At 37.0% G+C, this 13,324-nt stretch overlaps 1 protein-coding gene across 3 annotated transcripts in view; it reads left to right on the forward strand.

Moving 5' to 3' along the window:
* The window catches only part of PIK3R4 (phosphoinositide-3-kinase regulatory subunit 4), a 74,560-nt gene that overhangs the window by 26,447 nt on the left and 34,789 nt on the right, over positions 1–13,324 (forward strand). For all 3 annotated transcript variants that reach the window (XM_003992127.5, XM_045037597.1, XR_006585503.1), the window contains 2 exons: positions 2,200–2,345; positions 4,772–4,975. In XM_003992127.5, coding sequence (XP_003992176.2) covers positions 2,200–2,345; positions 4,772–4,975 — 350 coding nt within the window. The remainder of the gene's footprint in view (positions 1–2,199; positions 2,346–4,771; positions 4,976–13,324) is intronic.

A 13,324-nucleotide genomic window follows, 5' to 3' on the forward strand; every position in this document is an offset into this window, starting at 1 on the left:
TAGTGAATCTTAAAGGGAATGATGGTGGTGATGATGGCATCATGATTTCTTTGATGGTTTTTGAAAAAACTATATTCTTCCCACTTAGATATTATCAGTACTCCCTTCCCTTGTGCTTGTCCCCAGATAATTGGAATGTATTGGAATAGAGAAAAGATCAAGTACACTGTTTTATAGGAAATCCTCTTGAATATTTTAGGTTCTTTGTATCAGTTAGCTACTTACTGATACAGTGATGCTATACAGCAATCAACCACAGAATCTCAGCAAATGCTTCAGTAATGTCAACTGTCATGCATCTGTGGGCTGTATGGGTGGCTCTGCTCTAGGCTTTGTATCTCCAGATTGTCTGGGGTGACAGTAATCCATCTGCCTCATTCTGGTGCCCATGTTAGATAGGGAGCAGTTTTCCAGGTTATGTTCTGGGTGATGGCAGAAGCATGAGACAGCAAGCTTAGCTGTGTAGCACATTTCGAGCTTCTATTAATGTTGTATCTGGTAATATCTCATTGGCCAGAGCAGGTTAATAAGACCGAACTAAAAGCAAGAGGCAGAGAAGTACCCTTTGTATGCCATGAGCACAGTAATAGAGGTAATGTAAAGAATTAGGACCAATAATTCAAGCTCATGCCTAACTCCTGCCAAGTCATTTTGAGTTTAGCTACTTTTTGGAGGTTTTTCAATGCTTTTCCATTCCTCATTTTGCCTGTTGTCAAAGGGAAACTACCAACCCTCCTTTGTTGGATGTATCAGAGGCTGCATGGTGCTTATGAAATTATCTAACCTCCTTCACGTGTAATTGAAAGAATTGGAAATAGCAGAACTTTGGAAACATACTTTGAACAAATTTTTTTTCTCCTTTCCCCTTTTCTATAAGTAATATTAGCATGTGACAGTGTTATTTCTCTGTTACCCTAAATTTCTTACAAACTTAATATCCTCTCAATGCTGATGCTTCTGCATACTCAGAACAAATATGTGTCTCTTTATGTGTATGTATATTTTTTTGCTTTTAGAAGTTTAATTTTTTTTTTTTCAACGTTTATTTATTTTTGGGACAGAGAGAGACAGAGCATGAACGGGGGAGGGGCAGAGAGAGAGGGAGACACAGAATCGGAAACAGGCTTCAGGCTCTGAGCCATCAGCCCAGAGCCTGACGCGGGGCTCGAACTCACAGAGTGTGAGATCGTGACCTGGCTGAAGTCGGACGCTTAACCGACTGCGCCACCCAGGCGCCCCTGATTTTTTTTTTTAAATGTTTATTTATTTTTGAGAGAGACAGAGACAGAATGCGAGTGGGTTAGGGGCAGAGAGAGGAAGACACAGGATCCGAAGCAGGCTCCAGGCTCTGAGCTGTCAGCACAAAACCCGACGCGGGGCTTGAACTCATGAGCTGTGAGATCATGACCTGAGCCGAAGTCGGACGCTCAACTGACTGAGCCACCCAGGCGCCCCTAGAAGTTTTATCTAAATCACGTGTTTAAAAGTTTGAATTTTTTTTTTTTAATTTTTTTTTAACGTTTATTTGAGACAGAGAGAGACAGGGCATGAATGGGGGAGGGTCAGAGAGAGGGAGACACAGAATCCGAAACAGGCTCCAGGCTCTGAGCTGCCAGCCCAGAGCCCGACGCGGGGCTCGAACTCACAGACCGCGAGATCATGGCCTGAGCCGACGTCGGCCGCTCAACCGACTGAGCCACCCAGCCACCCCAAAAGTTTGAATTTTATTCAAAATCTTTGATTAGTTGAAGTCATTGATATTCAGGTGTAATAAACAATATAGTTAAAATAAAAGGGGTGAAAACATTCATTTACTTCTCTGGTTTAATCATATATTTTAATCTCTTTAAGGTTGGGCATCATGTTTTCTGCCTTTAGTTTCTACTCATAATGCCTTGTGAATGAATTTATGAAAGATCTATTAGACTTGATCAAACCTTTTCATTAAAAAGAATGTCAGAGTAGTACTGTTTATATTCTTTTATGGTATTAATACCGATATTTATGATAGGGAATATTACAATATCAGTATGTTGAGTTGAGTTTATGCCTTAGGATAATCGAGTATGTGAAAGCAGCTGATAGTAAAGTAACATTGTGGTATAATCCCTTTATTAGTTGTGTTATAAGGTGAAAATTTGTTTATCCTAAAATTTATGAGCGTGGTTTAAATCCATACCTTTTTCTTTTCCTTATTAGCCCCATTTCTGTGTCATCCCAATTTGTGGATACGCTATGGTGCCGTAGGATTTATCACAGTGGTGGCTCATCAAATAAGTACAGCTGATGTATACTGCAAACTGATGCCTTACCTTAACCCGTATATTACTCAACCAATAATACAGGTATGCTTGTTCCAACGTGGAGTCAATCCTCTCCAAACTTCATCCCTTAATAAAAGGTTTAGAGAGTCCTATTTTTATTTAAGTTTACAAAGATTTAAATTGGGCTACACCATTTTCACGTTCTTGTAAGTTAATGTTATTGGAACAAACAGTATTAAGGTGAGAAAAGTTCAAGAGACTTATGTTATCCATCATGTTATGCATAATATAGCACTTACTAGCTCATACTTTATTTTCTTATGTGCAGTGTTGTGAAACATCTGTTAACGGGAAATGCAGTGGAAACATCTATTGATGGACCTCTGCTTTTATTGTAAAAAATATAACTGATTTCAGCCAAACTCAGCATGTATAATAAATTGGAAAAAGCCTTTTACGGATATTTGGTTTTTTGGACCACTAACTGGTTCTGATTTCTTCTCTGTTCTTTTTCTTTTTTTAAAAAATCTGATCTTTTAAAATCTTATTTAATCTTTTTTTTTTTTTAATCTAATGACTTGTCTCCCCTGCTCCCTTACCAGTATAGCACTTGATGATAAACTTTGGGTATTTGGTTTGTATAAGGCAGTTTTTTACTCAGCTTGTTATACCCTTCATCTTCCTGGAAAGCTCATTATCAAAATACATACCTATCTAAATTGAGTGAACTGTTGAGATATGATTCTGTTTGTTAAAATACTGTGAAATATCCAATTTTTTAGTAAAACTGTGTTTCCCTTTTGCAAATTCACATGCTTCTGGCTCCTAGTACTTTTATGTTCCATTGTACCTTCCTTTGGTTGGAGAAAATGACATTGGATATCTTCTGGAGATGAGGAGGCTTGGCCGTGCCTTCTGTCCTTTTCCTCATAGATTTTTCCGTTTCTGAGGGTCATCATTCTTTTATTTCATAGTGTGTAGAATTTCTAATTTTTATCTCAGCAATTTATATACATATATAAGGTAATATTACTAGAAAATATGCCTTTTTTATTTCTTTTATTTTTTTAAGTTTAAGTAATCTCCACACCCAATGTGGGGCTTGAACTCGACTCCAGGATCGAGAGTTGCATCTCTTCCAACTGACCGAGCCAGGCACCCCATCCATCTTCCTTCCTTCCTTCCTTCCTTCCTTCCTTCCTTCCTTCCTTCCTTCCTAACAGCACACGTGGGAGTAGGGGAGGGGGAGGAGCAGAGGAAGAGGGAGAGAGAGAATCTTAAGCAGGCTCCATGCTGAGCATGGCACCCCTTTCTTTTAAAATTTATTGAAGTTCCCTTGGAAATCAGGTCTAGTTACTACTTTTAACTAGTTATTCTGTTTAGAAGTTTGTGAGGGGCACCTGGGTGGCTCAGTCATTTGAGTGTTCTACTCTTGGTTTTTAGCTCAGGTCATGATCCCAGGGTTCAAGCCCTGCCTTAGGCTCTCCTCTGAGTGTGCAGCCTGCTTAAGATTCTCCCTCTGCCCCTCTCTCCCTGCTTATGCTCGCTTTCTCTAAGATAAAAAATTTAGAAGTTTGTTTATTAAACCCTTATAAAACAGTGTGGAGAAAGTATCCTTGGGAATTAAAAATTACTTGCGTTTGTAATAACTTAGTGGTGGTTTATTATAATCTGACATTAAAAAATAAATCTGACATTAAGTGTTTTTTAAGAAATCTGCACCACTCTCTTTGTTTTCTCAGGAAAAAATATATATTTCATATTTCATAATAAAAAATATATATATAGTTTTATTTTTTGAGAGACCAGGATTAGGAGTTGAGAGGCTAATGATACATATGCTTCATAAATCTTACCTTTCTACAATTTGAATTAGACAAAAGATACCGTTTTATGCTGGTTTTGCCTGGCTAGTTTACCAGGTAGTTAAATAGGTCCAAAGAAAGTCCTCTTGGTTACTGTTAGTATGCTCATCCTTTTTATTATATATGTGTTGACAAGGAGGGTGTCCTTGGGGATAATAAAAGGAAGGATTTTATGAGCTCTGTGGAGAGAGTAATATTTTTTAGAAGTGGTTGAAGCTACTGAGAAACCTAATGACTGATGGGCACCCCTGTGATGATTGAGCTTCTTTTCTTGGTCAGTACCTGTTGGCTGTTAGACCTGTGAGCCACGGGTACTTTTTTGATCTAGGAGGTCATCACATTTGGCATCCAGAAAAAGGCTCTTTGTCATTTTCTAAATTTTTCCATCCTGGGTATATATTGTTATTCTTCCAATATGAAAGACACAGATGTATACTCAAATGCTAACAATGAAAAGAAAAACCTTAGCTCTTAAAGGTCATTAGTATTCTTTTTTCTTCTAAGCAAAATCGCAAATGTTGGTATCTCCCATTTTCTTAGAAAATAAATACCTATGTTAACACAGGTTGTATTTACTGAATATAAAAATAACTGTAATGTATGTTGTATCTTTGGTTGATTCTTTTTATTTTTCTAATATAGATTGAAAGGAAACTTGTTCTACTCAGTGTTTTAAAAGATCCAGTAAGTCGTTCTATATTTGATTATGCTTTGAGGTCTAAAGATATTACTAGCTTGTTCAGACATCTTCACATGCGCCAAAAGAAGCGAAATGGGTCTCTTCCTGACTGCCCCCCACCGGAGGATCCTGCCATAGCACAGCTTCTGAAGAAATTGCTCTCACAGGTTGTATCACCTTTCTGAAATCTTACATTTAAACACAAATTCGCTAAGAACATTCAAGCATCCATTTAGCTATTAAATTTTTTTTTGGTTGATTAAGTCACATCATAAAAAAATGAATAAAACCTGGCAAATATATACATTTGCTTTGGCATATTGGAGATGCTAGGATGATGATAAGGCATTAGTTTGAGCTAAGTAAGGAATCATGGGAGACCTGTTAGGTTTCTTTTGTGATTATTGTCTATGTAAATAATGGAGAAAGTAGATATAACCTTAAATGTGAGTAATATTCTTGATTCAGTTCCATATTTCACCAAAAAAAAAAAAAAAAAATTCAATTAGAGGAAACATTGCAAAGCACAGATGCACCACAGAAAGATATTGGTTTATTTTAGTTCAAATGTAAAGAGTTCTCACTACATGCAAACATCAGAAATGATTGGGATTTATAATGCATCTTAGATTGAATAAGCCAGTTTCTGTTGTATATTAAAAGCCTATGAATTTGTATCATTTAACAGGTGATGTCAAAACTAATAAGTAATCTTTTTATTATCCTTGGAATTAGTAAGGCCTCTTTAGAAATAGTCCAGATTCAGTGTCCTGTTTTAAGAGGGATATATGGAATTTAGAGAAGTCAAGATAGAAATGAAAATGGCTGGAAATAAAGAATACAATTTATGAATAAATGTTCCATGAGCCTTAAAGCAAATACTGAGAGATAACTTTAATGATGGTTTTTAAGTCTGCAGGACATTTTGGTTAAGAGAATACTTGTCAGTCATGTCTTGTCAGCAAGAACATGAGAAAATGCTTCAGTTGCAGAGAGAATTAGATCAATTTGAAGATATAAATCCTTTCTTGTACCAGTCACTGAGTGTCCAGTGCTGTTTCAGGCTCATATGTTGCTTTAGGTGATTGAATATTGAATTATCCCATCTCCTATGGGATATTGAATATCCCATCTCCTAGGGAGCCTGGTCAATAACCATTTTGGTTCTTTTAGGTCTCAATTTGCCTGGAGGCGGGAGCTGCCTCTGAATGCCCCTTCCAGGCCAGTGGTTCTATTTCCTATATTTTAGAAGACCTAATTTGATATGACTTGAATTACTAAAGAGCTTTTTCTTTGGGTCTTCTTTTAACCTTGTCTCATACATTAGATGTATTCAATATTTTAGAAAGCAATTTATGGAAAATTGGATATTGAATCGCAGTTTTCTATTGTTTCTCTTGAGTAAGTAATCCTTATCAAAACGACTTCAGCATATAGTAAAAACCACCCCAATTTAGATGTTTCTTTGGGTTTGGATGGTGTGATTCTTTGTACTCCTCTCTCTCCTACAAATTCTGTGTATTAAATTAAAAGCTTCTGTACTAAAATTTCACACTAAGTCATTGGTTACTTCATGGAGCCTCTCTAGCCCCTCGTTCTTGCTTTTCATCTTGCTGTGGGTATAGGTTTTGCCACTGCCATGGGTGAGAGGAGGGAGAGGGAAGGAGCAGTTTCCGTAGCCTTTTTACCTTCTGCTTCCTATTCTAAACCCTTCTACCATTGCTGCTTCCAGAGTGCCAGCCCTCATTTTTGGGTACCATGATGAAATCACTAAACTCACTGATTTGTATTTCTCTGAATATTAGTGCTTGATGTATTCATTTGTCTGTCACTTGTACCCACATTTGTATCAGTAGGGAAGGAGGAACATGTTTCCCTGTGTTTTATGTTGTTTCTGTTACTAACAGTTTTAGGAGACTCCTAAGGGTTAGTAGTGCTCTGTTTCAAGGGATAGGTGCTGCTAGTAGAGGGGAGAGCAAGCCAGAGTCTCTGAGGTCCTCAGAAGAAGTAACAGCAGAACAATACCAGGCTCCATTTTTTGAGGACCTTCAACAAATCTACCACTGCAGTTGGTGCTTTCCATATTTTGTGACTGATCTTATAACAATCTTGAACAACAGATGTTATTTCCTATTTTATAGTTAAGGAAACTGCAGCCCAAAGAGGATAGTTAAGTTGCTTATGCTCACACAGTTCATTCAGCTTAAAGCTGATATTTGAACCTAAACCAGTCTAACTCCAAATCCCTTCCTCCTTCAACATGCCATCTGGCCTCAAAATAAAGGACAGGGAGCTAAGACTGAGAGACTTGTTTGAGGTTTTTATGGACATAGGAAGATTCCATGTGCAGTTCATCTCCTCCAGCCCCTTGCACGCCTTTTATCTGCTTCGCTTCTTTTTGGTCCCTGTGCTACCTTTCTTGGCATTATTTGCAGAGGCTTGGAGTCAGGGGGAGGCTTTGGAGGTGGGAACTGAGTCCCTATTCATAACGTCAGGGATACAGAGGGAAGGATGCTTTTAGCCTCTGCAAATGTGAATTCTGAATACGCCTACAATTTTTCCCCCCTTGGGGTTTTACGGTGCTTTTTGTATAGGACTATACTTGAGATGCATCATGGGTAAAATAGACTTTTCTAGACCAGCCTAGCATTGTTTCTATGGGAAAATATGTTCAGGGTTCTGGATAATAGACTTTTATTTTTTTTAGTTTTTAATTTAAAAAAAAATTTTAAGTTTGTTTATTTGAGAGAGAGAGCACGAGTGGGGGAGGGGAAGTGAGGATGGGGAGAGAGAGAATCCCAAGCAGACTCTGCACTGTCAGTGGAGAGCCTGATGCGGGGCTCAAACTCACGAACCGAACCGTGAGATCATGACCTGAGCTGAAGTCAGATGTTTAATTGACTGAGCCACCCAGGCGCCCCATGGAAAATAGACTTTTAAAGTACACTTTTGAAATATATAGTAGTTAAAATCTGCCTAAACTCTAGATTTTTAATATGATTTACCTTCTGGAGGTGATACATGGCAGGGCTGTTTTGGAATCTCATTCACAAGAACTGTCTGTTTTATTTGTATCCATTTGATCACCCGCTAATACAGAATAAGAATATTCTGATTTCTAGGGCACCTGGGTGGCTCAGTTACTTGAGCATCAGACTTCGGCTCAGGTCATGATCTCACAGTTCGTGAGTTTGAGTCCCACATCAGGCTTGCTGCTGTCAGTCTGTTAGTGCAGAGCCTGCTACAGATCCTCTGTCCCCTTCTCTCTGCCCCTCCCCACTTGCACTCTGCCCAAAATAAATAAATATGAAAAAAAAAATCAATCCTCTTTAAAAAAAAAAAAAAAGAATATTCTGATTTCACTCTTTTAAAAAATGGCAAATACTAAACATTTTTGATTTTTAAAGGATTTTTATTTGAATACTTTTTGACTGGTAGTATAGACACAAGGTGTAAAATTAAAAAGATATTGGAGGGGCGCCTGGGTGGCTCAGTCGGTTGGGTGCCTGACTTCAGATCAGGTCATGATCTCATGGTTCATGAGTTCGAGCCCCGCGCCGGGCTCTGTGCTGACAGCTCAGAGCCTGGAGCCTGCTTCGGATTCTGTGACTCTCTCTCTCTCTCTCTCTCTCTTTGTCCCTCCCCTGCCTGTGCTTTGTCTCTCTCTCTCTCAAAAATAAATAAATATTAAAAAATGTTTAAAAAAATAAGAATAAAAATAAAAAAAAATAAAAAGATATTGGAAGATACATAATAAAATGTAAGTTTTCCTCCAATCTCTGATCCCCAGCCACCCAGTTTCTTTTTCTGTTGATTGTGAATTTTATGTTGTTAGAGTGCTGAATTTCTTGATACAGTGTTGGATTGTTCTGTTGTACAGTTAACTTATTTGGAATCAGTTTGATCCTTTTAAGCCTTGTTTTTTAAAAAAGTTTTAAATCCGGTATAGTTTACAGTGTTATATTAATTTCAGGTGTACAATATAGTTATTCAACAATTCTGTACGTTATCCACTGCTCAAGATAAGTGTACTCTTAATTTCCTTTACCTGTTTCACTCATTCCCCCACCCCCACCCCCACCTCCCCTCTGGTAACTATCAGTTCTCTATAGTTAAGAGTCTGTTTTTGGTTTGTCTCTTTTTTTTCCTTTGTTCATTTGTTTTGTTTCTTAAATTCCACACATGAGTGAAATCATACAGGATATGTCTTTCTCCTTTTTTAGCATTATACTCTAAATCTATTCATGTTGTTGCAAATGGCAAGTTCATTCTTTTTAATGGCTGAGTAATATTCCCTATATATCTTACATCTTTATCCATTCATCTATCAGTGGACATTTGGGCTGTTTTCCAAGTTTTGGCTTTTGTAAATAATGCTGCAATACACATAGGAGTGCACATATCTTTTCAGATTAGTGTTTTATATTCTTTGGGTAAATACCCAGTAGTGGAATTACTGGATCATATGGGTAGCTCTATTTTTTTTAAATTTTTTGAGGAACCTCCATACTGTTTTCCACAGTGGCTGCACCAGTTTGCATTCCCACCAACAGTGCATGAGGGTCCCCTTTTCTCCATATCCTTGTCAACACTTATTATTTCTTGTCCTTTTGATTTTAGTCATTCCAACTGGTGTAAGGGGATATCTCAGTGATTTTCATTTGCATTTCCCTGATGACGAGTGATCTTGAGCATCTTTTCACATGTCTTTTGGCCAGAGAGACAGACAGACTGAGTGTGAGCTGGAAGGGGGCAGAGAGAGAGGGAGGCACAGAATCTGAAGCAGGCTCCAAGCTCTGAGCTATCAGTACAGAGCTCAACTTGGGGCTCGAACTCAGAAACCATTAGATTATGACTTGAGCTGAAGTTGGACGCTTAACTGACTAAGCCACCCAGGTGCCCTGACCTCTGCCTATTTTTTAATTGGATTATTATTATTATTTTTTTTGATGTTGAGTTATGCAAGTTCTTTTTTTTTCTTTTCTTTATTTTTGAAATATTTTATTTATTTATTTTTTAATGTCTATTTCTTTTTGAGAGAGAGAAAGAGACAGAGTGTGAGTAGGGAACGGGCAGAGAGCGTGGGAGACACAATCTGAAGGAAGCTCCAGGCTTTGAGCTGTCACGCCGCGGGGCTCGAATTCACGAACTGCGAGATCATGACCTGAGCTGAAGTCAGATGCTTAACAAATGGAGTCACCCAGGTGCCCAAGATTTTATTTTTAAGTAATCTCTATACCCAGTGTGGGGCTCGAACTCAAAACCCAAGATCAAGAGTCACGTGCTCCACTGACTGAGCCAGCCAGGAGCCCCTATATATTTTAGATACTAACCCCTTAATGGATATATCATTTGCAAATATTTTCTCCCACTCGTTAGGTAGTCTTTTTTGTTTTGTTGATGGTTTTTTTTTTGCTGTGCAATAGCAAAAATGTTTTTTCCCATTCATTAGGTTGTCTTTTTTGGTTATTGATGGCTTTGTTGATGCCTTCGTTTGCTCTGCAAAAGCTTTTAATTTTGGGTAGTCTCAGTAGTTTATGTCTGCTTTTGTTTCCCTTGCTTGAGAAGACATATCTAGAAAAATGTTTCTATGGCCCATGTCAAAGAAATTACTGCCTATGTTTTCTAGGAATTTTATGGTTCCAGGTCTCACATTTAGGTCTTTAATTTATTTTGAGTTTATTTTTGTGTATTCTGTAAGGAAGTGGTCAGGTGTATTCTTTTGGATGTAATTGTCCAGTTTTTCCAGCATCATTTATTGACGAGATTGGCTTTTCCCATTGTATGTTCTTGCCTCCTTGTCATAGATGAATTGACCATGTGAGTATGGGTTTATTTCTAGGTTCTTTATTTTGTTTCATTGATGTATGTGTCTTTTTTTGGTGCCAGTGTCATAATGTTTTGATTACTGCAGCTTTACTTATTATTTAAAAAAAAAACTTTTTTAATGTTTATTTTTGAGAAAGACCCCCCCCCCCCCCACACACACAGCATGAGCGGGGGAGGGGCAAAGAGAGGGAGACACAGAACCTGAAGTAGGCTCCAGGCTCTGAGCTGTCAGCAGAGAGCCTGACATGGGGCTCAAACTCACAAGCTGTGAGATCATGACCTGAGCCGAAGTCAGACGGTTAACCAAGTGAGTCACCTAGGCACCCCTACTGCAGCTTTATAGTATATCTTGAATTCCTCGATTGTGATAGCTCCAGCTTTTTTTCTTTTTTCTCAGGATTACTTTGGCTATTTGGGGTCTTTGGTGATACCATACAAATTTTAGTGTTATTTGTTGTAGTGCTATGAAACCTGTTGGTATTTTGATAGGGATTGCATTGAATCTATAGGTTGGTTTGGGTAGTATGGACATTTTAACAATATTAATCCTTTCAATTCATGAACACAGTATGTCTTCCCATTTGTGTCATTTTCTTTAATTGAATTGGGTTTTGATTAAATTGAATTTCCCATTTAATTCATCAATGTATAGTTTTCAGAATACAAGTTTTTCATCTCCTTGCTTCAGTTTATGCCTAGGCATTTTTTTTATTCTTTCTGGTCCATTGTAAATGGAATTTGTTTTCTTAAGTTCTTTTTCTGCTGCTCTATTATTAGTGTATAGAAATGCAACAGATTTCTGTGTGTTTATTTTGTATTCTGCAACTTACTGAGCTCATTTATCAGTACTAATAGTGTTTTGGTGGAGTCATTAGGGTTTTTTTTAATATAGTATGATATCATTTGCAAATAGTGACAGTTTTACTTATTCCTTACCAATTTGGATGCCTTTTATTTCTTTTTCATGTCCAATTGCTGCAGCTCAGACTTTCATTATTATGGTGAATAAAAGTGGTATGAGTGGACATCTCTGTCTTAGTGGATCTTAGCAGAAAAGCTCTCAGTTTTTCACCATTGAGTATGATGTTACCTGTGGGTTTTTCATATAAGGCCTTTATTATATTGAGGTATGTTCTCTCTAAACCATTTTGTTGAGAGTTTTTTATCATGAATGGACGTTGTATCAAATGCTTTTTCTGTGTTTATTGATCATATAATTTTTTATTCTTCATTTTGTTAATTCTCCAAGATTTGCAAATCTTGAACCACCATTGCATCCCTGGAATAAATGTCCCTTGATTGTGGTGGATGGTTTTTTTAAATGTATTGTTGAAATCAGTTTGCTCATGTTTGTTGAGAAATACTGTATCTATGTCAGAGATTTTGGTCTGTAGTTTTCTTTTTTTGTGGTGTCTTTGTTTGGTTTTGGTATCAGGACATTAATGGCCCCATAGACTCAATGTGAAAGTTTTCCTTTCTCTTCTGGTTTTTTGGAATAGTTTGAGAAGAATAGGTATTAACTCTTCTTTAACTGTTTGGTAGAATTCATCTGTGAAGCCAATCTGGTCCTAGACTTTTGTTTGTTGGGAGTGTTTTGATTACCGATTCAATTTTATTTCTAGTAGTTGGTCTGTTCCAATTTTCTGTTTTTAATGTATTAAGTAGATTTTTATTATAAAAACACATAAGTGTAAATATATAATATATAGGTAATATAAAGTAATATAAATATTCTGTAAAAATTTTTTATAGTCTGGATTTTGTTTGCTGATACATTGAGTATTTTTGCATTTAGATTCATAAATGATTTGTCCCTCAGTTTTCCTTTCTTATAATGTCCTTTAGGTATTTGTACCAAATACTGAAAGAAAAATCCTGACTTATAATCTTGTCTTGAAATTACTCCTAATTCTTGAGAGTTTAATCTAAATCCTTCCTGTTTAGGGATGATTGTTTGCAGTGCTCTGATTTGGTGTGTGTCATATGGGAGTCTAGAAACTGTAATATGATTGTATTACTGTTTTAAAAAACAACTTTGTTTTCCCCATGGTGCATTTCTAGCTTTTTTTAATTGAGAAAATTCGCACAGAAAATAATTTACATTTTCATCATCCTGGAAAGAAACCCCATGCCCATTAGCAATTATTCCCCATTTACTTCTCTCTCCAGCCCCTTGCAACCACTAAATCTACTTCCTGTTTCTAGGAATTTGTCTATTTTGGATATTTCCTGTAAATGGAATATATACAATATGTGGCACGTTTGTATCTGGTTACTTTCATTTAGCAAAATATTTTCAAGATTGCTCCATGTTATATGGCATATGTTAATACTTCATCCCTTTTTATGGTTCTTATGATGACCCTTCTTTTGTGGGCTAGAACTGAGACCTCTCTCTTGTGAACTAAGATGTAGTCTAACAGAAAGAATAGAACTCTTACTACAGCTATGAAATTGTCTACGCTACGCAAATTTTAGGAGGAGAAGTAAAAATAAATGAAGAATTTCAGGCCAGTGTTGGAAAAAATTCAGTTAGAGATCCCTCTATGATTATTATACTTTAATGCAATTTCATTTTATTTTTTCTTAGCTTTCTAATTTTCTAGGGTTTGTTTGTGTCCTATTGTGACTGTGGGTTGTGAATATTCTTTTAAGCTCCAGTAGGATTCTAATTAAAGCCTGAGGGG

Source organism: Felis catus, chromosome C2 (genome assembly GCF_018350175.1).
Source record: "Felis catus isolate Fca126 chromosome C2, F.catus_Fca126_mat1.0, whole genome shotgun sequence".
Taxonomy (NCBI): domain Eukaryota; kingdom Metazoa; phylum Chordata; class Mammalia; order Carnivora; family Felidae; genus Felis; species Felis catus.